Raw genomic sequence first — 26,401 nt, 5'->3', positions numbered from 1 at the left:
GATCAACATTTACTATGGGGGAAAAGAAGTTACTCTTGCAATCAAGAACCTCATTACTATTGCTCTCCATAACTCTACAAAAAAAAAAATGATTATCAGTAAAAAGATTTGAACTTTACACTGAAAGAGGAAAAAGGGGGTTTTTTTTTAAAAAAAAAAACAATCAAAACTGATTCTCAGTTCAAAGATTTGAACTTTACACTAAAAGAGGAAAAGGGGACTCAAAATTTTTTTACATCAGTGGAAGATCCAAGCTTTTCAACTGATTTCCTCATTTGGGTCAGTGCAATTTCTTCATTTGTGCCATTTTTAAAGAGGCTGTGTGGGAGGGGAAGGTAAGACAAATTTAACATTGATTTTATGTGTGAAGTTGAAAGTTCAATATTTTTGTGAAAAGAAATACAAGAAGAAACAAAGTTAGAAGATTACATTTGGGCTCCATATTATTGAGTTATTTAACAAATTAAGTTGAGCGTTATCTAGTTTTCCTCTAAGTTGCTCGGACTCGGGTGCAGATCTAGAGGTCGGATCCAAAAGTAAAAAGTCCAAGCAACTTAAGTTTTCCGTATCAGTATTGTTATTATTACTCTCTTGCTATCTTATTCTTCAATTGTAGCATCCGGCAATGTGAAATGACTACGAAGAGGCTTAAAAATTGGAAATTTTCATTTTTGGAAAGAATTTTTTAAAAAATCTAGAAATTTGGCAAAGTATGGGAAAAAGTGAGTTTTTGGCCAACTTTGAACACCCATAAATTCTAGCTCAGGATGATTTAGGTGGAGTTCCAGTTATGGTTGCACAGTTCGTAGAATGATCTTTCCAACGCCACTGAGTTTACTCAATTCCGAGTTTGTATGAGCGAGTTATGCCCTTTGAAAGTTGGGCAGTTGGCAGGGAGTCCGTCCGGAAATTTTAAGGGCATTTTGGTCTTTTCCCTAGCTATTTCTTTTGCGGTTATATTGTTGTGTTAGGCTGATTTTTGGATCATTTTGTCCCATTTTAAAGAGTGAGAGCTAGGGCTTGAGAGTGAAGAGGAGAAGAAGAGGAGAAAGAGAAGATCAAGCAAGGATTTTCGTCAAGGATCGTCGTGGATATCGTCGGGGGTGATCCCTACTAGGTATGTGAGTTTATAGTGTTGGGTTGATCCTTTCCCCCACACACCAAGCTCCTTTTATTATTGAGAAAAGATTGATTGTGTTGTTGAAGTTGTTGGGTTGTGCTGTTGATGTTGTTGATTGTGTTGTTGAAGTTTCTTGTTGATTTGGGACATGATTTGGTTGTGTTTTTTAGTTGAATCTCTTGTATGTTGAGGGATTTTATGATCCTTAGTGGTTGGGTCTTTGAAGTTAGGGTAGCTTAGAGTTGGAGAAGAGAAGGAGAAAAGTCGAAGTTGTCGGGGAAAAGGGGTGGCGCGTCGCGCCTTCCAGAGCGCCCTAAGAAGTGCTCTGAACTTCACCCCTTGGGGCGCCGCGCCCTGCAGAGCGCCTCAGCTGACCCTCTGAACTTTGAGGGCTGGCGCTCCACGCCTTGCAGAGCGCCAAGGACGCCAAGTTCTCCCTTTTATTCCCCACTCTTTCATGCATGTTCCATGGTATTGTACCAATGTTTCATAGTTGTTTTCAATACTCCAAGGTACGTTTAAACATCAAGAACTCCTCCATATCATGTGATCAAACACCTTGAATTCACAATCCAATTCAAGGCAAGTTAGTATCAAGTCAAAGTGAAGTTAGAGTCAAGTCAAATAAGGTTAAGAAGTAAGTCCTAGCAAGTTTTTAAAGCTTTTCAAGAGTTGTTATTGAACATTTTAACTTCGTTTCAAGTTTCAAGCCAAGCAAAGAGTATAGAGTTTCAAGTTAAGTAAAGAGTCTCAAGTTTCAAGTCAAGTGAAGAGTATCGAGTTTCAAGTTAAGTCAAGAGCATAAAATTGAGTCCATTTCTCAAAAGCTATTAGGGAACTAAGTATTCCCAAAGAAGTTTGTAAATGTTTTTACTTTTGAGTGAGAGGGGAATCATGTTTTCCAAAAGAGCCTTTGGGCTAAGTTTTGAGTAATTATCTCAATCAAAGAAAGATGTGTTTAAAGACACTTATGAGCCAAAGTATTTTCGGGAGTAGTATTGAGCACCGAATTGGGGACACGAGTTCATATTAACTCAACTCTCCATAAGAACCATGCTCCAACATGGGACTTGACGTATCATTCTTTTTAGATGATCACGTAAGATTAGGCTAGTGGATCCACTAAGCAAAAGTAAGGTCCTATATCACGGCAAGGTATAAGATGGTCCTTGGGCAACGTGAGGTAAAACGTTGTATCATCACTAGGGCTCATAGTGGTGGTTGTCGGTTAAAGAATCTCCCACAAAAGCTATATTACTTTTATATAAGTAAAGTTGAGTTTGTTATTGTTTTATCCTTAATGAGCTAAGTCGTTTACACTGCTTTACAAGTTATTTATATATTGCATATGTCTTATTGCTTTATTTTGAGTTTGGTTATTCATGAGTCGAACCAAGCCAAGGTAAGTGTTCTCTTGTACTCCTTTCAAGCTTAAGTTGTGGTTTAGCTTTCCGGCTCGCATACTCGTACATTCCATGTACTGATGCCAGTTGGCCTGCATCTTATTATGATGCAGACACAGGTACCCAGGATCAGCATCCAGTACGTCGTTGATCCAACTGAGCACTTCAGATTCAGTGGTGAGCCTCCTTGCTTTCCGGAGGACTCGATCGGATATTTGGTTATCTTAGTTTTGTTTTATTAGGATGTTGTGGGGTCTGTCCCAACATCCATCTCAGTATTTTAGAGGCTTCATAGACAGTCAGTCAGTTAGTGTTGAGTCTCTTATCTATGTATATATGTAAATATTCTATTTTGAGACTCGAGTTGCCTTTTTGGCCAGATTTTTATCAGTTGGTTGTTTTATAACCTTTCATTGCATTGAGTTGTGTTGTTGAGTTTAGTTTCCGCTGAGTTAAGAAAGCCATGCCAAGGGTTCGCTTGGGGCCAGCAATGGTCTCCGGGTGCCGGTCCCGCCCAGGGTGTAGGCTCCGGGCGTGACATCAATTTTATTATCACATTATTTTTCTATTCAATTACCATATTATATTTTCTTTTGTTACTATTCTTCTGCGTTATTTTCAGCATGACTTCTTCCTACTAGACTTCCTTTCCAAACTTGATTTTTATATGCGTTACTTGAGCCAATAGTCTACTTAAAATAGCGTGCCTACCTTCACAAGGTAGGGATAAGGTTGCGTGCCCTTTACCCTCCGTAGATCCTACTTGCGGAATTGCACAGGTATGGTGCCAAACTTTTGAACTCATCTGATTTAAACTATTCCAACTTGATGGATACCTGCAAAAGTATATTGAATATCATTTCTCAATCTGACTATATTGTGTTGTTTATTCCAACTTGAATCTTAAAAAAAACATGTTTGTACCCTTCATTTCTTTCTAAAGAAAATGCATATAGAATTGACTTTAATTTGGTCATCTTGATCAAGAACTCAGAACTCCTTACTCTTCCATGTTTTAGTAAGAAACAAACAGTGATATGGCGTCGTATGCTGCTGTGACTTCTCTTTTGCAAGGCCTAGATCAACTCTCGGAAACTGATATTGGGTTCTTTACAAAAAAGAGCAAACTAAAATCCTCCGCGAGAAGTTGACCTTCTTTCAAACATTTATTGAGGATTTTACAAATGTTTTCCATGAAGATAAAAAGATGAAACATCTCGAAAGAATGGACCAAGATACTGCTCATGGAATGGAAGATATGATTGAATCACATGTATATGAAGGACAAAGCAGGCAGGAACGAAGAAAGGCTTATACGATCTTTCATCAAAACTTGGAATATGCAATTGAAGAAATTGGTTTGATACAAAGAGAGGTTATGAAAAAGATAAAGGTCAGAAGATTCAACAACAAAATCTCACAAGTAAGAGTTACACAACAATATTGTACTTCTTCTCAGTTCACATTGAATCAAAAAGAATTGTTGGACTAGATGAAGAGGTTCTAAAGATAAAAGATCGACTCATCGTGCAATCATCAAGACTCGAAGTAGTCCCCATTATAGGGATGGGTGGTATTGGCAAGACCACATTGGCTAGACGAGTTTATGATGATTCATTGATTACATACCATTTTTATGTTCGAGCATGGACAAATGTATCTCAAGAATTTAACACCAGAGAAATTTTTCTTGGTATTCTTCACTCCATTGGCATGGTCAACTGTGAAGTAGAAAGAAACAATACTCATGAGCAATTAGCTGAAAGAGTTTATCGAAGTTTAAAAGGGAGGAAGTATCTTATTGTCCTAGATGATATGTGGTCTATCGAGGCTTGGCAGCATGTGAGGAGATCTTTCCCGGATGATCATAATGGAAGTCAAATCGTGTTGACCACAAGACTTGTAGATGTTGCCTCTTGTGCTAGCTCTGGTAATCCTCTTCACCAGATGCGTTTCCTGAGCGTGACGGAAAGCTGGACTCTTCATCCTAGGGTTTCAAACATCTCCATCAAGCTTTCTTTAAGAACTCTCGTTCTTCCATATAAGGCTATCATAGTGAGGGAATGAGTCTTCCTCATGCCCTACATCTAAATTTCAGTTAGCAAGGTTCAACTAGGGTTTCAATCCCAAGGTTCAAATTTTGAATCCCCTTATTGAAAATTCTGGCTCCGCCGCTGTCCTCAACCTTCATACCTTCTTATCTAAGGATCCCATCTCTCATCGACTACGCATTCCACACTATGACAATTTCCCACAAACCTTAAGTAGTTAACATTGTACACAACACACCTACAATGGGAAGACATGAACATTCTCAGTAAGTTACCTAATCTTGAGCTGCTCAAACTTAAAGATCAATGCCTTTCACGGACATATTTGGAAACTAACCGATGAAGAGGAATATGGATTCTCGCGACTAAAGTTTTTACTTCTTGAGGACATGAATCTGAAGCAATGGGAAGTAACAAACTATCACTTTTTCACAAGTTTTCACATCTCAACTATCAGTTGTTCTCGTTTGCTACCTCAACTATCACACACTCTATGTAGTAAAACACACTCAACTAGGTGTGTTTAGTTCAGGTAAGAAAATGAAACATCTGATAGATAAGAAGTGAAACCCGCAACGTGTGTTTTTTACCATTATCTCTAGGATAAAAGTAAAAACTATACAAATTACCCTTGGAAAGTGTATAGAGTCAAATAACTTTTCTTTTGAATGAATTTTTCTTACATTTTAATTACTCTTTTCTATGATAAATATTTTTAACATTTGATGATTGAACTATATTCTTTGGTCATTTTGTCATATATTTATATATAAAAGGTGCTAATTACAATTAATTTATGCATTGCAGACAAATGATGAGTTGAAGGAGATTACCACAAGGTAAACTCAAAGCTAAAATCACAAATTCTGTGAAAATTCAAGATTCCAACAACATTATCAATAATTATCGCAAACTCATTTAGTTGTTGTTGTGGAATCATCGTGATGCTGTTGTTTTCTTCTTTTACCATTTGTGGTATGCATTGATTTAAACTTTCTAAATATAATATTTGCATATTTGAAAACTATATGAAAAATATAAGTCATATACTTGATGTCTAAAATTTGAAAAAAAATATATATGAGATTTTAGTAAAAAATAATACTAGTTTTACTCTCCAAACAGTAGCACCTTCATATAAAAATGAGATAGAGTGAATATTAATATTAAATGGGTTACATTCTAGACTTCTAGTGAGGCATTTTTACTAGGGAAAAAGTATCACAAATTTACAACAGGTAAAAGAAAAGATAAATAAATGTGTTGAAATTAACTTTATGCACTATTTGATTTGAGGTACTAGCTAATTTCGATATTATTTTGTCTCACTATTTATATTAAAATGATGGAATTATTACCTTATATAAAAGGTAAAATAAATAATTCCCAGAGGTATTATTGTGTATCTCATATTGCATGTTAAATGAGTGAGGGAAAAAAATAGGCTAATGTATTAGAACTCCTATTAATAGCGCCAATGGTAGACTTGAAAACGTAAAGTTAGTCATTAATAACTTTAATAAATAAATTAAATTTTTAGGTAAGTGATCAATGAGGTTTGACTTATTTAAGCCTAAAAGCTAGTAATATATTTTGTTCAATTTTAAAAATTACTGATAATACCAGTCAACAATAAAAACAATTAATTATTCTTTTAAAAAAAAACACGATTTGAGATCTCAATTCATACATTTTAGATAATTTGGAATTTGAAATAATAATTTCAAATCATATATCCAAGAATTAATTTGAAATTGTGACATGTTCAAACACCTACAAATTATAATATTGTTCACTCTTACAAATTGGATAAAATACTCGATAATGTCTTTGCTAGCACAACAATAATAAAAACTACTATATCTTAATCTCAAAATAAATTAGATTATTTTCATACAATGTTTAAGCTTATTTCATAAATCATCCTATTATTAAATAAAATAAATTTTATAATATTAATAACAATAATAAACTAATAATAAGGGTAATTCATAAATAAACAAATTATCACCAAAGGATGTGAACAGAATGTTTCTTCCTTAATTTAAAATTTCGAATTCAAATCTTGTATATTAAAAAACATTTGATATGGAACAATACATCTACCTGCCATCGAAATTAGTTGGATTTTAATACGCACATGAAATATATCAAATGAAGAAAAAATAAAACAAAATATCCACACTAAACTATCTCCTCCCTTCTATTCCATTACTTGGTCCATCTATACATAGTTCGGCCATTAATTGCCATTTATTTGATTTGACACTTTTTAAGTTCCCTATTTTTATATATTTTTTTCACTTTGTGTATTTATTTGTCTTCTCCTTTCACAAAAATCATTCTTTTGAAGTTTGGGGGGAAAAAGAAAACTGAAAATGGACAGAAATCAAGAAATTGCATTGACACAAATGAGGAAATCAGTTGAAAAGCTTGGATCTTCCACTGAAGTGAGAAAAAATGACCCCCATTTTCCTATTTTAGTGTGAAGTTCAAATCTTTGTACTGATAATCAGTTCTTTTTTAAAAAAAATTTGACCCCCTTTTCTTATTTTAGTGTAAAGTTCAAATCTTTGTACTAATAATCAGTTCTTCTTTAGAAAAGAAACTGCATAATACAAAAACTTGTTGTTTAAGTTGACCTCAATTGACATCTATGTGCTCTAACTTTGATTTGCATAACCAGACACTTAAATTTATATAAAATTAAACAAATAAGTATATTCGTCTTAGGTGATGTCGTACGTGACAATTTAGTGTCCTGTGTAGCCTCCTATGTGTATTATGTCACTTCATATAAATTTAACTGTCTATCAAAAGTTTGAGGGTATAGATGCTAGTTGAAATGGACTTAAGGGACATATTTATGTATTATGCCTAAAGAAAATGCTCCATTTTTTCCTATTTTAGTGTAAAGTTCAAATCTTTGTACTGATAATCAGTTTGTTGTTGTTGTTGTTGTTGTAGAGTTATGGAGAGAAGACATTGATGAGGTTCTTGATTGCAAATCAGTAGCTGAAAAAGTTTATTTACAGGGATTGTCCAAGAATGGGTATCCTGTTTCGATAATCAAACTTAGCAAACATTTTCCTTCCAAGGATCAAGTACAATTCAAGAGTAAATTTTTTTTTTCCCTTAAGAGTAACAGTTCTTTTTTGATGTTCTTGTTCTTGGCTAGTCCATGACTGTTTATCTTGTTTGTGTTTTTTTATGAGAAATATTCTGGTTGGTTCTCTCAATGATGCCTTTTTATCTTTTATTGTCCTGCTAATGGGCCATTGGTCAAGTGTAATTAGACAATTTTGTGTGGTAAGGTTTGCGTACACTCTACCCTCCCTAGACCCCACTTTGTGGGATTTCACTAGGTATGTTGATGTTGTAGTCTCTCCGTTTCTATAGGATGCTAATGATTACTCTCAACTATGGTGCTAGTATTGACACATTCGCCTCTTATGCAGAATATGTGGTTCATCTACTAGACAAAACAATTGCAAGGTATCATTCTCATTCAACCGTGTTGCTCTTTGACCATTTGGAAAGTTGCACTTGAGGGATAACTTGTAAAGTTTTTAACATTTACTTTGTTTTGTGTAAATCGAAGTGTCTGTTTTGAGTATGGAGTCGTATGGTAGGATGTGTTAGAAAAAATAATGCATGCATTAGCTTTGTGTTTTACTAATATCTTGTCACTCTTTTTGGTATTATGCTATGTATAACTAATATCATTTACAACTGCTTGAGACTTGTGAAGGGAACTTGCACTAGAAAGTTTAATATCATTTACAACTAATTGTGACTTGTGATTTGAGAAAAATGAATGCATATGTTTGACTAGAATATTGTATGAAGAGTCTTGTTATGAGTGTGTTTTTTTGGGATTGTAGATCCTTTTACGTGCTACTTTTCAATTGTGTTGTTTTAGTCGCTCTGCTATCTGTCTTTTCAATGAGGCGCGAAGTAATGAAGGAAACTTTCTTCTCGTTCTTGTCCAAAATATGGTGATAACAATAAACTGCTTAGTGAGGTAAACACTATCTAATGAAGATGATTGTTTTAACAAGAAAGTACAGAGGAATTACGTCTCTCCTGTTATCTGATGCAATAGATTTGACACTATAGTATAATGTAACCTGGAAAATTTAGCTTTTGGAGGTTTTGTAACTTCGACTCACGTGTTCCTCAGCTATTCATCTATCGAAATATGTTTTTTATACTGAGAATCATGGTTCTGTTTCTAACTTGGACCTCCTTTGTGCTCGTTTCAGTTCGTTCAATGGTAGAGAAATAGGAAACGAGAAACTTATTGGAATTCTTGATCTCCAGAATATTACCTATAGCAATGTTGATGTTCGTGGAATGATCACTGGTTTTCAGTTTTTACAGGTTATCCCTTTGTCTTTCTATAGTGCGCAAACCATTAGTATAGAGACGCACATAATCAGTGTTATGTAAAGATCCATAATTCTTCTACCATGGACAGCGTTATACGTCTCTTGTCAGCTATAAGACAGTTCAAAGAGTCAAGATTAACGACTTAGTAGAAGAACTCACTATAATATTGCTCAAACTCTTCAAACATATTGTTAGGTGTGTGTCTGATCCTCCTAGAGCTATGCTTTTTTTGGAGGATCCGACATGGTTGCCCGCAACATTTTTGGAGGTCTGAGCAACATAGCTATGAGGTGCCATTGATGTAACATATAGTTTGGATATGCTCCACTAACTTAAATTTTGATCAAAATTGTTGCTCTTCTTAAGTTCTTGAATCTTGATTTGGACAAATGAGGAGCAATCTATGTCTCTTGAATTTTCTAAAAATGATGTGGCACCCGTGGAAAACCCTCCACAAATGCACTCCTTTTGGAGGATCTGACGCTAGCGCACACCCAATGACATTGGAATGCTAATATATATAGTTCAGTTCTTTATATTGATTCTGCCAGCTACATTTCACACAGTTTCTTTCTACAGGCATACTACCCTGAGCGCTTAGCTACTTGTTACCTTTTACACATGCCACAATTCTTCGTCACCATATGGCGATTTGTTTGTCGCTTCCTTGATAAAGTAACTCAACAGAAGGTACGTCAGTGTGCATAATTGCCCATCGCGTGATGTTATGTTTAACATAATGCACATGTAAATGTATAGTCTTCGTTTCTAATATCAAATTACTACACAGATGAGGATTGTCATGAGTGAAGAACAGAAGCAAGAGTTTATCCGAGAGGTCGGTGAAGACGTCGTACCGGAGGAGTATGGAGGGCGCGCTAAACTTGTACTTTTGCAGGATGTTGTTGTGAACTACTAACAGAAACACAAAGTAGAGGAATAATAGAAATGTGAAATAAGATGAAAAAGAATAGCTTCATAAACATACTACTATTTATGTTGCTAAAAGTTTTACATCTTGTTTACTTCTAGTCATACCAGATGGGCTGTGGCCCGTACTGAGCACGGGCTCAACATGTTTAATTCTTATTAAAAAAAAAAAACTACTTAATTACACAAACATAACAACATAAATCTTACTACTAGTTTAGAAGTTAATTATTAATCTTCTCGTGCTTGGATATCTAATTATGTTTGAAGACGTAACTGAATTCACACTTAAAAGGAGGACCAAAAGCTTGTGACTAGATAATAAATAAAAATTTGCGTGCTATAACTTCTTTACGTTGGTCATTAATATTTTCAAATAGATAAATTGGCTTTTTAGGTAAGTGATTAATGAGGTTTGACTTATTTAAGCCTATATCATAATCACAATTTGAAATTTCAAATTACACTTTTTAGATAATTTGAAATTTGAAATAACAATTTCGAATCATATATCCTAGAATTAATTTGAAATCATGGCATGTCCAAATGCCTACTGATAGTAATAGTATATAATATTGTTCACTCTTAAAAATTGGACATAATATTCGATAATGTCTGTGCTACATATAGAGAAGGAGATTTTTCATATTTTCATTAGCTAAACGGAAATCCATACCACAGCAATAATAAAAACTGTCTTAATCTGAAATAAATTAGATTATTTTTATATTAGTCAAATAAAAAGGGATAGTTAGATCAACTTTATTGTATGTGTCTGAGTGTTGGCTAATCAAGAAATCTTATCTTTAGAAAATGCATGTTGCGGATGTCGAGATGAATGTGTGATCATACTAGGAGTATTATAAATGAGGATATCCGAGATAAGGTGATTGTGACTCTTTGGTCGATAAGATGAGCAATTAGACTAAGATGGTTTAGACATCTGAAAAAGAGAAGCATAAACGCACCAATGAGAAAGTGCGAGAAGTTGGTTATAGAGCGTACGAAGAGAGACAGAGGTAGGCCGAAAAAGTATTGGAGAGAGAGGTGATAAGACATGATATGAGGCGACTTCAAGTTACTAAAAATATGACCCTAGATAAGAGGGTGAGGAGGACTCATATTATGGTAAAAGGATAGTAGGTTGTGTTGCTTAAGGTGACTAGTGTTAGCGATGATACTAGTTATATTATTGTAGTTCTTGCTTTTTATTTTTATCATTGTTTATTATTATTTTTTAATACTAATCTACCCTAATATGTTGTTTATAGCATTTCAATTATCACATGATTTTATTGTTGTTCTAGTTACTTTTGCACTGTTTCATTTTTCGATCTCTCTTCATTGTCTTCTTCTCCTTTATATCAAGATTGTTACACTTGAGACGACAGTCTTTTAGAAACAGTTTCTCTACTTTCATGAAGCAATGGTAAGGTCTAAATAGATTTTAACCTTTTGAGATCTCATTTATAAGATTTTACTGAGCATGTTGTGGATAATTCTAAATAAAATAAATAAAAGTGAAAAATAAATTTAATAATAATAATAATAATAATAATAATAATATTAAAGAAATAATAAAGGAAAATTCAAGAACAAACAAATCAAATATCATATCCACAGACACCACTCTTCTTCTCTTCTATTCCATGAGCTTGGTCCCTTTCGACATGTTTGGGCCAAACAGTTTGGCCATTAATTGCCATTAATGAGACACTCTTTTAAGTTTTCTACTAACTTTTTCTCTTTGTGTATTTCTTTCCCAAAAAACCATTCTTTTGAAGTTTGGGAGGGGGGAGAAGAAAACTGAAAATGGACAGAAATCAAGAAATTGCATTGGCTAAAATGAGGAAATCAGTTGAAAAGCTAGGATCTTCCACTGAAGTAAGAAAAAAATGACCCCATTTTCCCTTTTTAGTATAAAGTTCAAATCTTTGTACTGATGATAATCAGTTCTTTTTTAAAAATAAATGATCCCCTTTTTCCTCTTGTAGTGTAAAGTTCAAATATTTGTAGTGATAATCAGATTTTTTTTATAAAAAAAATGACACCGTTTTCGTATTTTGGTGTAAAGTTCAAATCTTTGCACTGATAATCAGTTCTTTTTTTAAAAAAAATGACACCCTTTTCCTCTTTTAGTATAAAGTTCAAATCTTTGTACTGATAATCAGTTTTTTTTGTTGTTGTTGTAGAGTTATGGAGAGAAGACATTGATGAGGTTCTTGATTGCAAGATCAATGAACCCAGAGAAAGCTGCAAAGATGTTTTGTCAGTGGAAAAAATGGAGGGCTGAAATGGTTCCACTTGGGTACATTACTGATTCTGAAGTTGCAGATGAATCAGCAGCTGAAAAAGTTTATTTACAGGGATTGTCCAAGAATGGGTATCCTGTTGCTATAATCAAACTTAACAAGCACTTTGCTTCCAAGGATCAAGTTCAATTCAAGAGTAAATTCTTTTCCCTTATGAGTAAAGCTCCTTTTCATTTCTTTGTTTATAGTTAATATTGCATTCTGATGTTCTTGGTTAGTCCATGATTGTTCATCTTGTTTGTGTTTTTTTTTTATGAGATATATTCTGGTTGGTTCTCACAATGATAACTTTTTTTCTTTTATTGTGGACAAGTCCTTAATTTAGACAATCTTGTAGTCCCTCTGTTTCAATTTGTTAGTTTGGTTTTGATTTGAGACGGCGTTAAAGAAAGTAAAGAAGTGTTGTGGTCAATATACCAAAATGTTTTTTAATCTTGTGATTTTAAAGATGTCACGTGCAAAGTTAAAACTAAAAAGTTGCCAAAAAAGTAAAGAGACATTATTTTTTGAACGAACTAAAATGGACAGTAAGACAACAAATTGAGACAGACTTGGAGTTCTTGTGAAATTTGAACTCCGTGATAGTAGTTATTTTTCAATGTTATGACCGAAAAGTGGCCAGTGAACACTATTTCAAACTTGATACCTGATACCTCTCAAAGGGAATATCCAGTAGGAAAATGACATGCACCCTATCTCTGGTAATATAATGAATGATTATTTTTTTGGGGGGGTGACTAGTAAGGGGATTTCTTGAATAAATCCTTCTCAATTCTTCTTCTTTTTGTAGGATGCTAATGATTCCTCTTAACGATTAAGTTAGTATTGACACATTCGCCTCTTATGCAGAATTCGTGGTTCATGCACTCGACAAAACAATTGCAAGGTATCATTTTCATTCAACCATGTTGCTCTTTGACCAGTTGGGAAATTGCACATTAAGTATAACTTGCAAAGTTTTTGACATTTACTTTGTTTTATGTAAATCAAAGTGTCTGTTTTGAGTAAGGGGTCATATGGTAGGATGCATTAGAAAAAATAGCTTTGTGTATTACTAATACATCTTATTCAACACTATTCTTGTACATCCTACCAAACGACCACTAAGTGATTGAGAGAAAGAAGGAAATGAGAGGTTTGTGCTGATATTTCTACACAGAGGGTGGGGTGGGGCCGTGGGGGGAGGGGGTGAAGGGAACTTGCACTAGAAAGTTTATGTATTTAACATCATTTACAATTGCTTGTGATTTGAGAGAAATCAAAGCATATGTTTGACTAGAATATTGTATGAACTGTCTTGTTATGATGGTGCTTTGTTGGGCATCATTTTCCCTACTATTCTATACCGCTCAGGAGATTGTGTGTGTGCTTAACTGCTTATTTGGGATTGTAGATCCTTTTAGGTGCTACTTTTCTGTTTTGTTGTTCTTGTCGCTCTGATATCTGTCTTTTCAATGAGGCGCGAAGTAATGACGGAAACTTTCATCTTGTTCTTGTCCAAGAAATGATGATAACAATGAACTGCTTAGTGAGGTAAATGCTACTAATGAAGAGGATTGCCTTAACAAGAAAGTGTAGAGGAATTACATCTCTCCTGTTATCTAATGCAATAGATTTGACACTACAGTATAATGTAACCTGGAAAATTTATCTTTTGGAGGTTTTGTGACTTCGACTCGCGGGTTCCTCAGCTATTCCTCTCTCGAAATTATGTTTTATGTACTGAGAATCATGGTTCTGTGTCTAACTTGGACCTCTTTTCTGCTTGTTTCAGTTCATTCAATGGTAGAGAAATAGGTAATGAGAAACTTATTGCAATTCTTGATCTCCAGAATATTACCTATAGCAATGTTGATACTCGTGGATTGATCACTGGTTTTCAGTTTTTACAGGTAACCCCTTTGCCTTTCTAAAGTACGCAAACCCATTACTATAGAGACGCACATTACCAGTGTTATGAAAAGATACACTATAAGACAGTTCAAATAGTCAAGATTAGCGGCTTAGTAGAAGAACTCACTAGACAGGCTTTGGTTTGCTTGCACTATGAGACAATGTTGCTCGGACTCTTCAAACATATTGTTGTGTGTGTGTCTGATCCTCCAAAAGCTATGCTTTTTTTGGAGAATCCGACATGGTTGTAGTAACATTTTTGGAGGGTTTGAACAACATAGTTATGAGGTGCCATTGATGTAACGTAATAGTTTGGATATGCTCTACTAACTTAAAATCTCCGAAAATTTTGGTCAAAATTGTTTCTCCTCTTAAGCTCTTGAATCTTGATTTAGACAAATTAGGACCAATCTTTGTTGCTTGGACTTTCTAAAAATGATGTGGCACCCGTGGCAGACCCTCCAAAAATGCTCTACTTTTGGAGGATCTGATGCTGATGTGCAGCTAAATGATGACATTTTTGAGAAGTCTGGGCCACATAGGGAGCAATAAACTAAACAAATTGCTGAAGGCCACATTGGAATGCTGATATAATGTTCATTTCTCTATATTTCTGTGTGTTATTTTGATGCTGCTAAGCTACATTTCACACAATTTCTTTCTACAGGCATACTACCCTGAGCGCTTAGCTACTTGTTACATTTTACACATGCCACAATTCTTTGTCACTGTATGGCGATTTATATGTCGCTTCCTTGATAAAGCAACTCAACGGAAGGTACGTCAGTGTGCATAATTTTCCATCCGATGATGCAACGTTTAACAAAAATGTGTGTTTAAATGTATAGTCTTTGTTTCTAATATCAAATCACTACACAGATGAGGATTGTCATGAGTGAAGAACAGAAGCAAGAGTTCATCCGAGAGGTCGGTGAAGACGTCTTACCGGAGGAGTATGGAGGGCGCGCTAAACTTGTACTTTTGCAGGATGTTGCTGTGAACTACTAACACTAACATAAAGTAGAGGAATAATAGAAATGTAAAATAAGATGAAAAAGAATAGCTCCAAGACATACTACTCCACTATTTATGTTACTAAAAATTTTACATCTTGTTTACTTCTAGTCATACCAGATAGGCTGTTGCCCAATCTGAGCACAGGCCCAACATGTTTAATTCTTATTTATTAATCCACTCTATATTTTCAAATAATTATTTACTATCCAACTATTCAATAATTTTGTACTAAATTTCAAGTATGTATTATCTACTATGTATTTGAGCTGTACCAATGATATATCTAGTGTGTATTTGAGAATGTAATTGAATTATGCATGTTATAGCTAATATGTAATATAGATTCATGTATCTATTGATTCTGCTTTGTATCTAATCATGTACTTGATTGATATTTGTGGTATATCTGAATATCTATTTATTGTATATTTGTGTATCTAAACTCATATATCTTGTCAAGTTTTAAAATGTCTCAATAACATAATAATAATTACCATTGTGAATCCTAGATATAATGAAATTCCAATTAACAGAACGATATACACAACTAGAAATTGAAGAAGAATTATATGGAAGAAGTCGTGAAAACTACCTAATGCTCGAAATAATAGAATTTTAAAAAAAATTACATTTCAGGATATGCAGAATCATATGACGCGTAATTTACTCCTAGATTAGTGTGTTTCAATTACATTTCAATTTTAGATACACAAAAATAAATATATCTTGTTTACATATATCTGAGATACATGTATTTGAATACACAAGACACATATTTGGCGAGCAAAATATTGTACGAATTGTAATTTCGAAAACTTAAGTGCAGACATGTAATTATATTTTCTTTTAAATATTGAGACAAACTAAGAACATAGAACTCACATATGATTACCAAAAAGTTACGTCTTAAGTCTCAAATAAATTGAATTATTTTCACATCTATATTTAAGTTAATTTCACAAAATCATCTACTAAATAAAAAAAAATTCACAAAATCATCTACTAAATAATTTTTTTTAATAATAGTAATAATAACAATAATATATAAAAAAAAAATAGTAAAGGGGACTTCATTGACAAACAAATCCAACTGTCATAAGCCACACCACTTCTTCTCTTTTACTCCATTATTCATTGGTCTTCTCCCTCATGTTTCAGCCATTAATATCTACTTCTTTGATTTGACCCAATCTTTTGAGTTTTCTAACTTTTTCTCTTTGTGTCTTTATTCCCCCAAAACATTGAACTTTATACTTTACAGGAGAAAAAAAATCAGTGTGAAATTTTTCTTCTCCTTCCCCAAAACCATTCTTTGTAAGTTGGGAAACAAACCTGAAAAATGGACAGAAATCAAGAAGTTGCATTGACCCAAATGAGGAAATCAGTTGAAAAGCTTGGATCTTCCACTGAAGTAAGAAAAAAATGACCTCCTTTTTCCTCTTTTAGTGTAAAGTTCAAATCTTTGTACTGATAATCAGCTCTTTCTTAAAAAAAAAAATGAACCCTTCATTCTCTTTTAGTGTAAAGTTCAAATCTTTGTACTGATTGCTCTTTTTTTTGGAAAAAAAATGACCCCTTTTTCTCTTTTAGTATTAAGTTAAAATTTTTGTACTGATAGTTCTTGTTTTGAAAATAAAATGACCCCCTTTTTGCTATATTAGTGTAAAGTTCAAATCTTTGTACTGATAATGAGTTTTTTTTGTTTGTTGCTGTTGACTTGTTGTAGGGTTATGGAGAGAAGACATTAATGAGGTTCTTGATTGCAAGATCAATGGACCCAGAGAAAGCTGCAAAGATGTTTTGTCAGTGGAAAAAATGGAGGGCTGAGATGGTTCCACTTGGTTACATCTCTGATTCTGAAGTTGCAGATGAATTAGCAGCTGAAAAACTTTATTTGCAGGGATTGTCCAAGAGTGGACACCCTATTGTGATAGTCAAAGTTAACAAGCATTTTCCTTCCAAAGATCAAGTTCAATTCAAGAGTAATTTCTTTTCCATTAGAGTAAAGTTTATTTTATGTTTTTATATCCTGTTGACTTTTGAGAGATTATAAGTGTTGATGATTGGCGAAGTTTTTCGGAGAAAATAAGTGTTTTTGCGAAGTAGCAGAAGCTGAAAACATTTTTGAAAACGACACTTTTCAAAATATGTTATTTTAGAACTTGGCCAAACATGCAATTCTCATATATTGCATATTGATTTTCTTGTTTCTTGGTTAGTCCATGAATGTTTATCTTGTTTGTGTTCTTTTGATAAGAAATATCCTGGTTGGTTGCCTCAATGATGCCTTTTTATTTTTTATTGTCTTGCTAATGGGCCATAGGACAAGTTTTTAATTTAAACAGTCTTGTAGTTAGTTGTTACTTTCTTGGACTTGACTTCTTGTCGTTGGGCGATCGCTTGATACATGGATTTTTTTTATACATAGCTACTGTCATGGAGTTACCGCGAAATTTGAAACTCCATGACAATAGTTATTTTTCAAAGATATGACTGAAAAGTGGCCAGTGGACGCTATCTCTAACCTTGATATCTGATAAACTCCCAAAGGGAATCTCCAGCAGGAAAATAGTTTTCTTTCAAGCACTTAAAAATCACTAATCCTTGCGGCCAATAATATATTATTGAAAGGGATATTATGTGTAAGGGTCATTGATTATGTTTAGTTAATTATAAGTTGCTTTGTGTGGAGAAGCTGTGAGACACACACTGCTAACTAATATCTAACCAGCTGCAATGTTTAAAATAAAACAAAACTGATCCATAATATTGGATATCTGCAAGAAGAGGTGGCAAATGGACGGAATGAGTCAAACTTGAGTAGATGAATGCGCCTCAAATTAATAAACGGGTCATGATCCAATCAGGATAAGTTTGCTTGGATCAAGGTGGTCAAATAATGGGTCGTAGGCGTTACATACTCTAGGTAAACTTCCTACTTGGTGAAATGAAAGTAAAAAAGGATATGCGAAACTCTTAAATTCCGAGAAATTCATATTTTTTATTGAGGAAACATTGGCTAATGCATTTAAATGGACAAACAGCAACGAACTAAAGTGTTTATCAAGTTGCAATCTGGTAAATGATTCATCTCTGGTAATATAAATGATTTTTTTTGTGGTGACTGGTAAGGGGATTTCTTGAATAAGTCCTTCTCAATTCTTCCTCCTTCTTTCTGTATGATGCTAATGATTTCTATTAACGATAAAGTTAGTATTGACACATTCACTTCTTATGCAGAATTCGTCATTCATCTACTAGACAAAACAATCGCAAGGTATCATTTTCATTTAACCATGTTGTTCTTTGACTATTTGGAAAGTTGCACATGAGGGATAACTTCTAAACTTTTTAACATTTACTTTGCTTTACGCGAATCAAAGTGTCTGTTTTGAGTAAGTGATTGATAGAAAGAAGGAAATGAGAGGGGTTTATGCTGATATTTGATGCAATAGATTTGACACTATTGTAAATGTAACCTGGAAATTTTATATTTGGGAGGTTTTGTGATTTCGACTCGAGGGTGCATCAGCTATTCCTCTCTTGAAATATGTTTTTTCTACTGAGAATCATAGTTCTGTTTCTAACTTGGACCTCTTTTGTGCTTGTTTCAGTTCATTCAATGGTAGAGAAATAGGAAATGAGAAACTTATTGCAATTCTTGATCTCCAGAATATTACCTATAGCAATGTTGATACTCGTGGATTGATAACTGGTTTTCAGTTTTTACAGGTAACCCATTTGCCGTTCTATAGTACGCAAACCATTAGTACTGAGACACACATAGCCAGTGTTATGAAAAGATACATAAATCTTGTACCATGGACAACGTTATACGTCTCTTGTCAGCTATAAGACAAGAGTCGAGATTAACAGCTTAGTAGAACAACTCACTAGACTCTTTACGTAGGCCGTAGCTGGTATTGAACTCTCACATTTGAGCTATAGTTAAGGCTTTGGTTTGCTTTCACTATGAGACAATGCTGCTCGGACTCTTCAAACATATTACCGGGTGTGTGTCTGATCCTCCAAAAGCTATGCATTTTTGGAGGATCTGACATGGTTGCGGCAACATTTTTTGGAGGGTTTGAGCAACATAGCCATGAGGTGTCCCCTTGATGTAATGAAATAATTTGAATATGCTCCTTAAAACCTCCGAATATTTTGGTCAAAATTGTTTCTCCTCTTAAGCTCTTGTATCTTGATTTAGACAAATTAGGACCAATCTATGTTACTCAGACTTTCTAAAAATGTTGTCGTATCTGCGGCAGACCCTCCAAAAATGCACTACTTTTGGAGTATCTGACGGGCACCCAATGACATTTTGAAGAGTCCAAGCAATATACCGAACAAATTTCTGAAGGCCACACAGGAATGCTGATATGTTCTTTGGTATTAATGCTGCTAGCTTCATCTCACACAGTTTCTTTCTACAGGCATACTATCCTGAGCGCTTAGCGGCTTGTTACCTTTTACACATGCCACAATTCTTTGTCACCATATGGCGATTTGTTTGTCGCTTCCTTGAAAAGGCAACTCAAGAGAAGATATGTCGATGTGCATTTTACAAAATGCACGTTCAAACGAATAGTCTTTAACACTAGATCAACTTCTGCAAACTTGATCATTTTCTAAAACTCTCCCAACTGTTCTAATATCAAAACACTATACAGATGAGGATTGTTACAAGTGAAGAAGAAAAGGAAAAGTTCATCCGAGAGGTCGGTGAAGATGCCTTACCGGAGGAGTATGGAGGGCGCGCTAAACTTGTACTTATGCAGGATGTTGCTGTGAACTACTAACACAAAGTAGAGGAATCTATAAATGTGAAACAAGATGAAAAAGAATAGCTTCATAGAGATACTATTTATGTTACTAAAAAAGCTTTACTTATTTAACCTTAAGTCATATACTAGATGGGCTATGGCCCGTACTAAGCACGGGTCCAACATATTTAATTTTGGAAAAATTATATAATTAGACATACTTAACTACTATATATATAACTATTATCTATAGTTTCAAAATATTACGTATTTTATCACTAACTAAGAGTTTTCTACTATATATTGAAGAAAATATATATACTTAGATACATGTATTTTTTCTATCAGATACACAAAAATAGAGAGAGAGGTGAGTGAGATTCGTTTGTATCTCAGATACATGTGATTCACACTAGATATATGTATTTGTATGTATCTAGAGTGATTTATTTGGGATACTAGATAAATGGGAAAGTGGTGAGCGAGATGGAAGAGAGGCGAGGGAGATTTGCTATGTATTCCAGATTTATGTGAATCTACTTGGATACAATGTATCTAGAATAAATTATACTTAATTTTGACCTCATGTATTCGAGATAAGCGTATTTTGACGTATTTGGAGGCACCAAAATCTGACAAGAGACGTAATATTGTGAACGAGAGTGTATCTAAGTAATTAGCTCCTAAATTAGTGGGATATATGTAAGTTCCCCTTTAATTTTCATGTAAAAAATGTATGTGCTTCTGAGATAATACTCATAATAATACAATTAAGATAGTTTAACCTCAAAAAAGCGCCTTAGTATTTTGCATCATGATTTCAAATTTTAAATTATCTAAAAATGATGATTTCAATTTTTTAAAAATATAAAATTTAATTCATAAGTTTATATCTTGTAAAAAAAAAGTACTCATAATTTTAAATTATGTTAAACAGGCTCATCCTTGGTGTAAAAGATTATATTATTGTGTGAAGGGCCTATATTAAGAATAACTAGTTATTATTATTGTTGATTAGCGATTTTTTTATAAAATTATGTGTATTTCAAAATTTGTAACCGCAAACATTTATTTGTAAAAGGAACATTGGTATATGTTATTTTGTCAATGTGACACTTTTGGATATTCTGATATGTTCAAACTATGGTTTGCTTATTTGGTAAGATTGTATAACAATTGAGAAAATTTTCATAGTTTTCACAACTTGTGGAATTCATATTTATTAGAAAAATACAATTTATAAAGTCCATGCATAAGGAGGTCGCCCTAGCGGGCTACGATTTCATAAAAACAGTTGTGATTTTAAATTATATATCTAAATAAAATTTTAATTTTAAATCAATTTAATTTTATACCCGCATGTCTAAACGGGCCCTTAAAAACATGGATGATGGAACTCACTGCCTGCAACATGCCAACAACTAATGATACTTGAGTCATAGTTGACTTTTTAAGTTATTACTAGCAATCAAACAAATAATAATGAAGTAAATCAAAAGGTTGGAGTATTTCACTATAGGATAAAGCAATATAACTGTTGTTTTAAAACATTTCAGTCAAACATGGGGAAATGTATGATTAATTTGCATTGAATTATAATATTAAAATTATTTTTGTAGTATTTTAGAGCTAAATTTATGATGAAGACTATAGTGGATGCCTTGGGAAGAGGGACCAAATTTAAAATAAATAAATAAAGATTTGATATGTGACATTCTTTTTTAAAATTCCTTTGTTTTTTAGGTAAACACACTTACAACTTATAACCAAATTCAACACTAGTATTCAAATACGTAACTGTTCATTTATAAATTTAGTTTTTAAAAGTTTATCAGCTACTTTTAATTAGCTAATCTAAACAAGTCCTACATTGACCATTTCTCTATATTTTCTGTTGGAATAAGAATGTCTAATAGGACTAAAAAAAACTCATAGAATACCTTATTGTAATTTCAGCCAATCACTTGGAAAGAGTTAGGTTGAACTATGGTTAGTTGAGTATCACAGAAATATTTTTGGATTTTATTATATGACTATAAGTAAAAAAAGATGTAAAATTTTTAGTAACATAAACAATATGCATAATACATAAACAAACATTTGAACTTGACTTCAACTGACAAGTAAGCACTCCAACTTTGAGAGTGCAATGTCAGAACGCTCCAACTTACAAAATGAATATCTAAACACCTCCAAAATTTATGTCACGTCAGGGTCGGGTGTCATGAGACAATGGGGACGAGTTGGAGTGTTCAGTTGCCAATTGAGACCAATAATTGAAATGTCTCTCAAAGTTGGAGTGCTTACTTGCTAGCTGAGGTCAAACGTGAGTCTCTGTTTATGCATTATGCCTAATTAGTATGTCTGTGAAGCTATTCTTTTTCATCTTATTTCACATTTCTATTATTCCTTTACTTTGTGTTAGTAGTTCACAACAACATTCTGCAGAAGTACAAGTTTAGCGCGCCCTCCGTACTCCTCTGGTAAGACGTCTTCACCAACCTCTCTGATGAACTCTTGCTTTTGTTCTTCACTTGTAACAATCCTAACCTGTGTAGTGATTTGATATTAGAAATGAAGACTACATTTAAACGTGCATTTTTGTCATCCTATGGGCTATTATGCACATTGACGTACCTTCTCCTGAGTTGCTTTATCAAGGAAGCGACAAACAAATCTCCATACGGTGACAAAGAATTGTGGCATGTTTAAAAGGTAACAAGTAGCTAAGCGTTCAGGGTAGTACGCCTGCAGAAGGAAACTGCGTGAAATGTAGCTTAGCATTAATATAACACACTGAATATAAAGAACAGAATATTATATCGGCATTCCAACGAGGCCTTCATCAATTAGTTCAGTTTATTGCTCCCTATGTTACCCGGACTCTTCAAAAATGTCATTGGGTGTGTGTCAGCATCAGATCCTTCAAAGAGAGAACATTTTTGGAGGGTTTGCCACATCATTTTTAGGAAGTCCGAGCAACATAGATTGCTCCTAATTTGTCTAAATCATCAAGATTCAAGAGCTTAAATGGAGCAACAGTTTTGACCAAAATATACAAACTATTCGTTACATCAATGTCATCTCATAGCTATGTTGCTCAGGCCCTCCAAAAATGCTGCCACAACCATGTCGGATCCTCCAAAAAAGCATAGCTCTAGGAGATCAGACACACACCAGACAATATGTTTGAAGAGTCCGAGTAATATTGTGTCATAGTTCAAGCAAACCAAAGCCTCAACTATAGCTCAGATGAGAGAGTTCAATACCAGCTGCAGCTACATACATAGTAAAGTGAGTTCTTCTACTAAGCCGTTAATCTTGACTACTTGAACTGTCTTATAGCTGACAAGAGACGTATAACATTGTCCGTGGTATAAGAATCATGTATCTTCTCATAACACTGGTTATGTGTGTCTCTATACTAATGGTTTGCGTACTATGGAAAGGCAAAGGTGCTACCTGTAAAAACTGAAAACCAGTGATCAGTCCACGAAGATCAGCATTGCTATATGTAATATCCTGGAGATCAACAATTCCAATAAGTTTCTCATTTCCTGTTTCTCTACCATTGAATGAACTAAAACAAGCACAAAGAGGTCAAGTTAGAAACTAAACCACGATTCTCAGCACAAAAAACATATTTGGAGAGGGAAAATATGAAACCGGTGACCAACCACACACAGACGAGGCCTCTATTGTTTCACCAGATGAAAACTACAAGCTAAATTTCCTAGATCCAACGTGATAATCCAATGTTCTTAACCCAGTGAAACTCTGCTCCGATGAAGATATGACCCTAAGGCCTAACTCAACCCTGACCGGAGAATTGTTCAAGTTCATGTGAGGACACCACCAGCCCATTCCCCACCAAATATAGGACTCATAACACCAAAAGATAAATTTGACAGGTTACATTATACAGTAGTGCCTATAATATACGACGTAACTAGTGTCTATTCTCTTCTATGCTTGTACCTGTTCATCCTTCCAATCCTCTTGTTTAGATATCAGTACGTCATAAGCAGTTTGTCATTATTAATATTTCTTGGACAAGTACGAGAAGAAAGTTCTGTCATTACTTTGTTCCTCACTAAATAAGACAGATATCAGAGTGACCAAAACAACAAAATATAAAAGTAACATAAAAGGATCTACAATCCGAAATAAGCGTGAACACACAATCTACTGAGCGGTTTATCAAGTTTTGAGAAATGAGAATAGTAGGAAATAACGCCCAACAATTTCCCAAATGGTAAAACAGCAACATGATTGAATGAAAATGGTACCTTGCAATTGTTTTGTCCAGTAGATGAACCACAAATTCTGCACAAGAGCTGAATGTGTCAATACTAACTTTATCATTAAGAGTAATCATTAGCATCCTACAGAAAGGCAAAGTAAGAATTGAGAAGAGTTCGTTCAAGAAACGCCCTTACCAGTCACCACCAAAAAAATTCATCTACATTACCAGAGATAAGGGTGCATATGAGAGAAAAAGATACAGTGAAATGAATCATTTAACAGACTGCAACTTGGTAAAACACTATAGATCGTTTCTCTTTTTTGGTGCTTTAGCAATGTTACTTCATAACTCAAAAAAGTATTTTTCGGAATTTAAGAGTTCCATATCCCTTTTACTGTTAAAAACATTAATTTATTACAACAACAACCCAGTGAAATCCCACTAGGTGGGGTCTGGGGAGGGTAAATATTAATTTATTGCATGTAAGAATTAGCCATTGATGCAACCAACCAGAACTTTAATCATCTAACTACTCAAAAAGTCAGCCATTGAGGCAACCAAACAGAATATTTCTTATCAAAAGAAAACACAAGCAAGATAAAGAGTCATTGACTAGATATGTAAAATATACCAAAATTCCCTTTAATCTTGTCGTCTTAAACATGCCACGTGGAAAGTTAGGATTAAGGAGCTGCCCAAAAAGGAAAGAGTCATTCTTTTTTAAAGGGAATAAAACGAAAAGTAACACAAACAAATTGAAACGGATGGAGTACTTGTTTATGAACTTATGATATCTAATCTCAGAATATGATCTACCGACTTTGCATTATTGTATATTTTCAATGTCTTTCTGTAATGCCTATCAAATCGTCACGCTAGTTGTATGTATGGCCACTCATAAAAAAATTCTATCACAACTCTTCAATCATTCAACTACACAAACAGAAAGAACATTGTTAAGGCACCAAAAAGATCAACAATCTATAGTGTTTTATAGCTAGCTACTCAAAAAAGGCATCAATGAGGCAACCAACCAGAATATTTCTTATCAATAAAACACAAACAAGACTAACCAAAAACAATAACAACAAAAAAATGCAATGTAGTGAATAAAAAAAGAACCTTTACTCTTAAGGGAAAAGAAATTTACTCTTGAATTGAACTTGATCCTTGGAAGGAAAATGTTTGTTACTTTTAACCATCACAACAGGGTTCCCATTCTTGGATAATCCCTGCAAATAAATTTTTTCAGCTGCTAATTCATCTGCAACTTCAGAATCAGTGATGTACCCAATTGGAACCATTTCAGCCCTCCATTTTTTCCACTGACAAAACATCTTTGCAGCTTTCTCTGGGTTCATTGATCTTGCAATCAAGAACCTCATTAGTGTCTTCTCTCCACAACTCTGAAACAAAACAAAAACTCATTATCAGTACAAAGATTTGAACTTTACACTAAAAGAAGAAAAAGGGTGTCATATTTTTTAAAAAAATTATCAAAACTGATTATCAGTACAAAGATTTGAACTTTACACTAAAATGGGAAAAGGGGGTCAATTGCTTTTAAAAAAGAATTGATTATCAGTACAAAGATTTGAACTTTACACTAAAAGAGGATAAAGGGGTTCATTTTTTTCTTACTTCAGTGGAAGATCCAAGTTTTTCAACTGATTTCCTCATTTGTGTCAATGCAATTTCTTGATTTCTATCCATTCTTAGTTATCTGCTTTTTCTTTTTGTTTTGCCAATTCAAAAAGAAAGGTTATTGGGAGGAGATGACAAAAGGGTACAAAAGCTGATGATGAAGGAGTTGACAAAAGGGGATAGTAAAATGTTGACCTTTGATAAACTTAAACCATCAAAACTGTTAACTACCTGTTTAAGAGACTATCTTGTTAGAAGTTTGGCTGTGTATCAGTCGGTTAGGTTTGATTCGGTTTGATTTTAAAGTTTATTCGTTTAACTTATTGTTATTGATTTGTAGTCAAGTTAAACTGTAATAGAACTGTTAAAATATTGGTTTATCGATTTTATAATCGATTTGATAGTTGGTTTAATCGTTGAGATTTCACACACAAAAAAAATTCACTTGGAAATAAGGTGATCAACCAATGAACCATGTTCATGAATTAACCAACTGCATTTTGCTTAAAAGTAAATATTGACACTTTGTGGAATAATCGAGAGTTTGAGAACATCATATTTAAAAGTATGAAACTAAATCACAAGTCAAGACTTTATATACTAAGGGGTCGTTTGGTGTGAGGGATA

At 33.9% G+C, this 26,401-nt stretch overlaps 3 protein-coding genes and 1 pseudogene across 5 annotated transcripts; 3 read left to right on the top strand and 1 right to left on the bottom strand.

Moving 5' to 3' along the window:
- Positions 1-6,921: 6,921 nt before the first annotated feature.
- On the top strand, positions 6,922-10,021 carry LOC125866716 (CRAL-TRIO domain-containing protein YKL091C-like; annotated as a pseudogene).
- Positions 10,022-11,509: 1,488 nt separating this feature from the next.
- LOC125866715 (sec14 cytosolic factor-like) lies at positions 11,510-15,341 on the top strand. The gene is made up of 6 exons (XM_049547050.1): positions 11,510-11,780; positions 12,089-12,344; positions 13,058-13,094; positions 13,983-14,100; positions 14,769-14,879; positions 14,981-15,341. Exons 1-6 carry the CDS (start codon positions 11,709-11,711, stop codon positions 15,107-15,109), a joined length of 723 nt encoding a protein of 240 aa, XP_049403007.1. The 5' UTR covers positions 11,510-11,708; the 3' UTR covers positions 15,110-15,341.
- An 880-nt stretch (positions 15,342-16,221) lies between these two features.
- LOC125866714 (SEC14 cytosolic factor) lies at positions 16,222-20,104 on the top strand. Its single transcript, XM_049547049.1, has 6 exons — positions 16,222-16,529; positions 16,845-17,100; positions 18,359-18,395; positions 18,733-18,850; positions 19,555-19,667; positions 19,794-20,104. The coding sequence occupies exons 1-6, from the start codon at positions 16,458-16,460 to the stop codon at positions 19,918-19,920; spliced, it is 723 nt and encodes a 240-aa protein (XP_049403006.1). The 5' UTR covers positions 16,222-16,457; the 3' UTR covers positions 19,921-20,104.
- A 1,881-nt stretch (positions 20,105-21,985) lies between these two features.
- Positions 21,986-25,940, bottom strand: LOC125867548 (sec14 cytosolic factor-like). Of its 3 annotated transcripts, XM_049548090.1 has the most exons (7): positions 25,772-25,940; positions 25,432-25,536; positions 25,281-25,362; positions 24,174-24,210; positions 23,347-23,464; positions 22,522-22,632; positions 21,986-22,434 (listed from the first exon to the last, which is right to left on the bottom strand). In XM_049548090.1, exons 1-7 carry the CDS (start codon positions 25,841-25,843, stop codon positions 22,306-22,308), a joined length of 654 nt encoding a protein of 217 aa, XP_049404047.1. In that variant the 5' UTR covers positions 25,844-25,940; the 3' UTR covers positions 21,986-22,305. The 3 variants fall into 3 exon arrangements, with proteins under 3 accessions (XP_049404047.1, XP_049404048.1, XP_049404046.1); XM_049548089.1 differs by having other exon boundaries at positions 21,994-22,434; positions 25,281-25,536; positions 25,772-25,930; XM_049548091.1 differs by lacking the exon at positions 22,522-22,632 and having other exon boundaries at positions 25,281-25,536; positions 25,772-25,939.
- Positions 25,941-26,401: the final 461 nt, after the last annotated feature.

Source organism: Solanum stenotomum, chromosome 6 (genome assembly GCF_019186545.1).
Source record: "Solanum stenotomum isolate F172 chromosome 6, ASM1918654v1, whole genome shotgun sequence".
Classification (NCBI taxonomy): Eukaryota; Viridiplantae; Streptophyta; class Magnoliopsida; order Solanales; family Solanaceae; genus Solanum; species Solanum stenotomum.
Note: the sequence above shows the minus strand (reverse complement) of the source record. Positions and strands in the feature narration are given on the sequence as shown.

Excerpts from the sequence above, each read along its gene's own strand:
- LOC125866715 (XM_049547050.1), top strand. The coding sequence starts at position 11,709 with ATGGACAGAAATCAAGAAATTGCATTGGCTAAAATGAGGAAATCAGTT. Across the intron at positions 11,781-12,088 it reads AGCTAGGATCTTCCACTGAA|AGTTATGGAGAGAAGACATT; the intron begins GTAAGAAAAAAA and ends TTGTTGTTGTAG. Across the intron at positions 12,345-13,057 it reads GGATCAAGTTCAATTCAAGA|AATTCGTGGTTCATGCACTC; the intron begins GTAAATTCTTTT and ends CCTCTTATGCAG.
- LOC125866714 (XM_049547049.1), top strand. The coding sequence starts at position 16,458 with ATGGACAGAAATCAAGAAGTTGCATTGACCCAAATGAGGAAATCAGTT. Across the intron at positions 17,101-18,358 it reads AGATCAAGTTCAATTCAAGA|AATTCGTCATTCATCTACTA; the intron begins GTAATTTCTTTT and ends CTTCTTATGCAG. Across the intron at positions 18,396-18,732 it reads CTAGACAAAACAATCGCAAG|TTCATTCAATGGTAGAGAAA; the intron begins GTATCATTTTCA and ends TGCTTGTTTCAG.
- LOC125867548 (XM_049548089.1), bottom strand. The coding sequence starts at position 25,843 with ATGGATAGAAATCAAGAAATTGCATTGACACAAATGAGGAAATCAGTT. Across the intron at positions 23,465-24,173 it reads CTGGACAAAACAATTGCAAG|TTCATTCAATGGTAGAGAAA; the intron begins GTACCATTTTCA and ends TGCTTGTTTTAG. Across the intron at positions 22,435-22,521 it reads ATAAAGCAACTCAGGAGAAG|GTTAGGATTGTTACAAGTGA; the intron begins GTACGTCAATGT and ends ATCACTACACAG.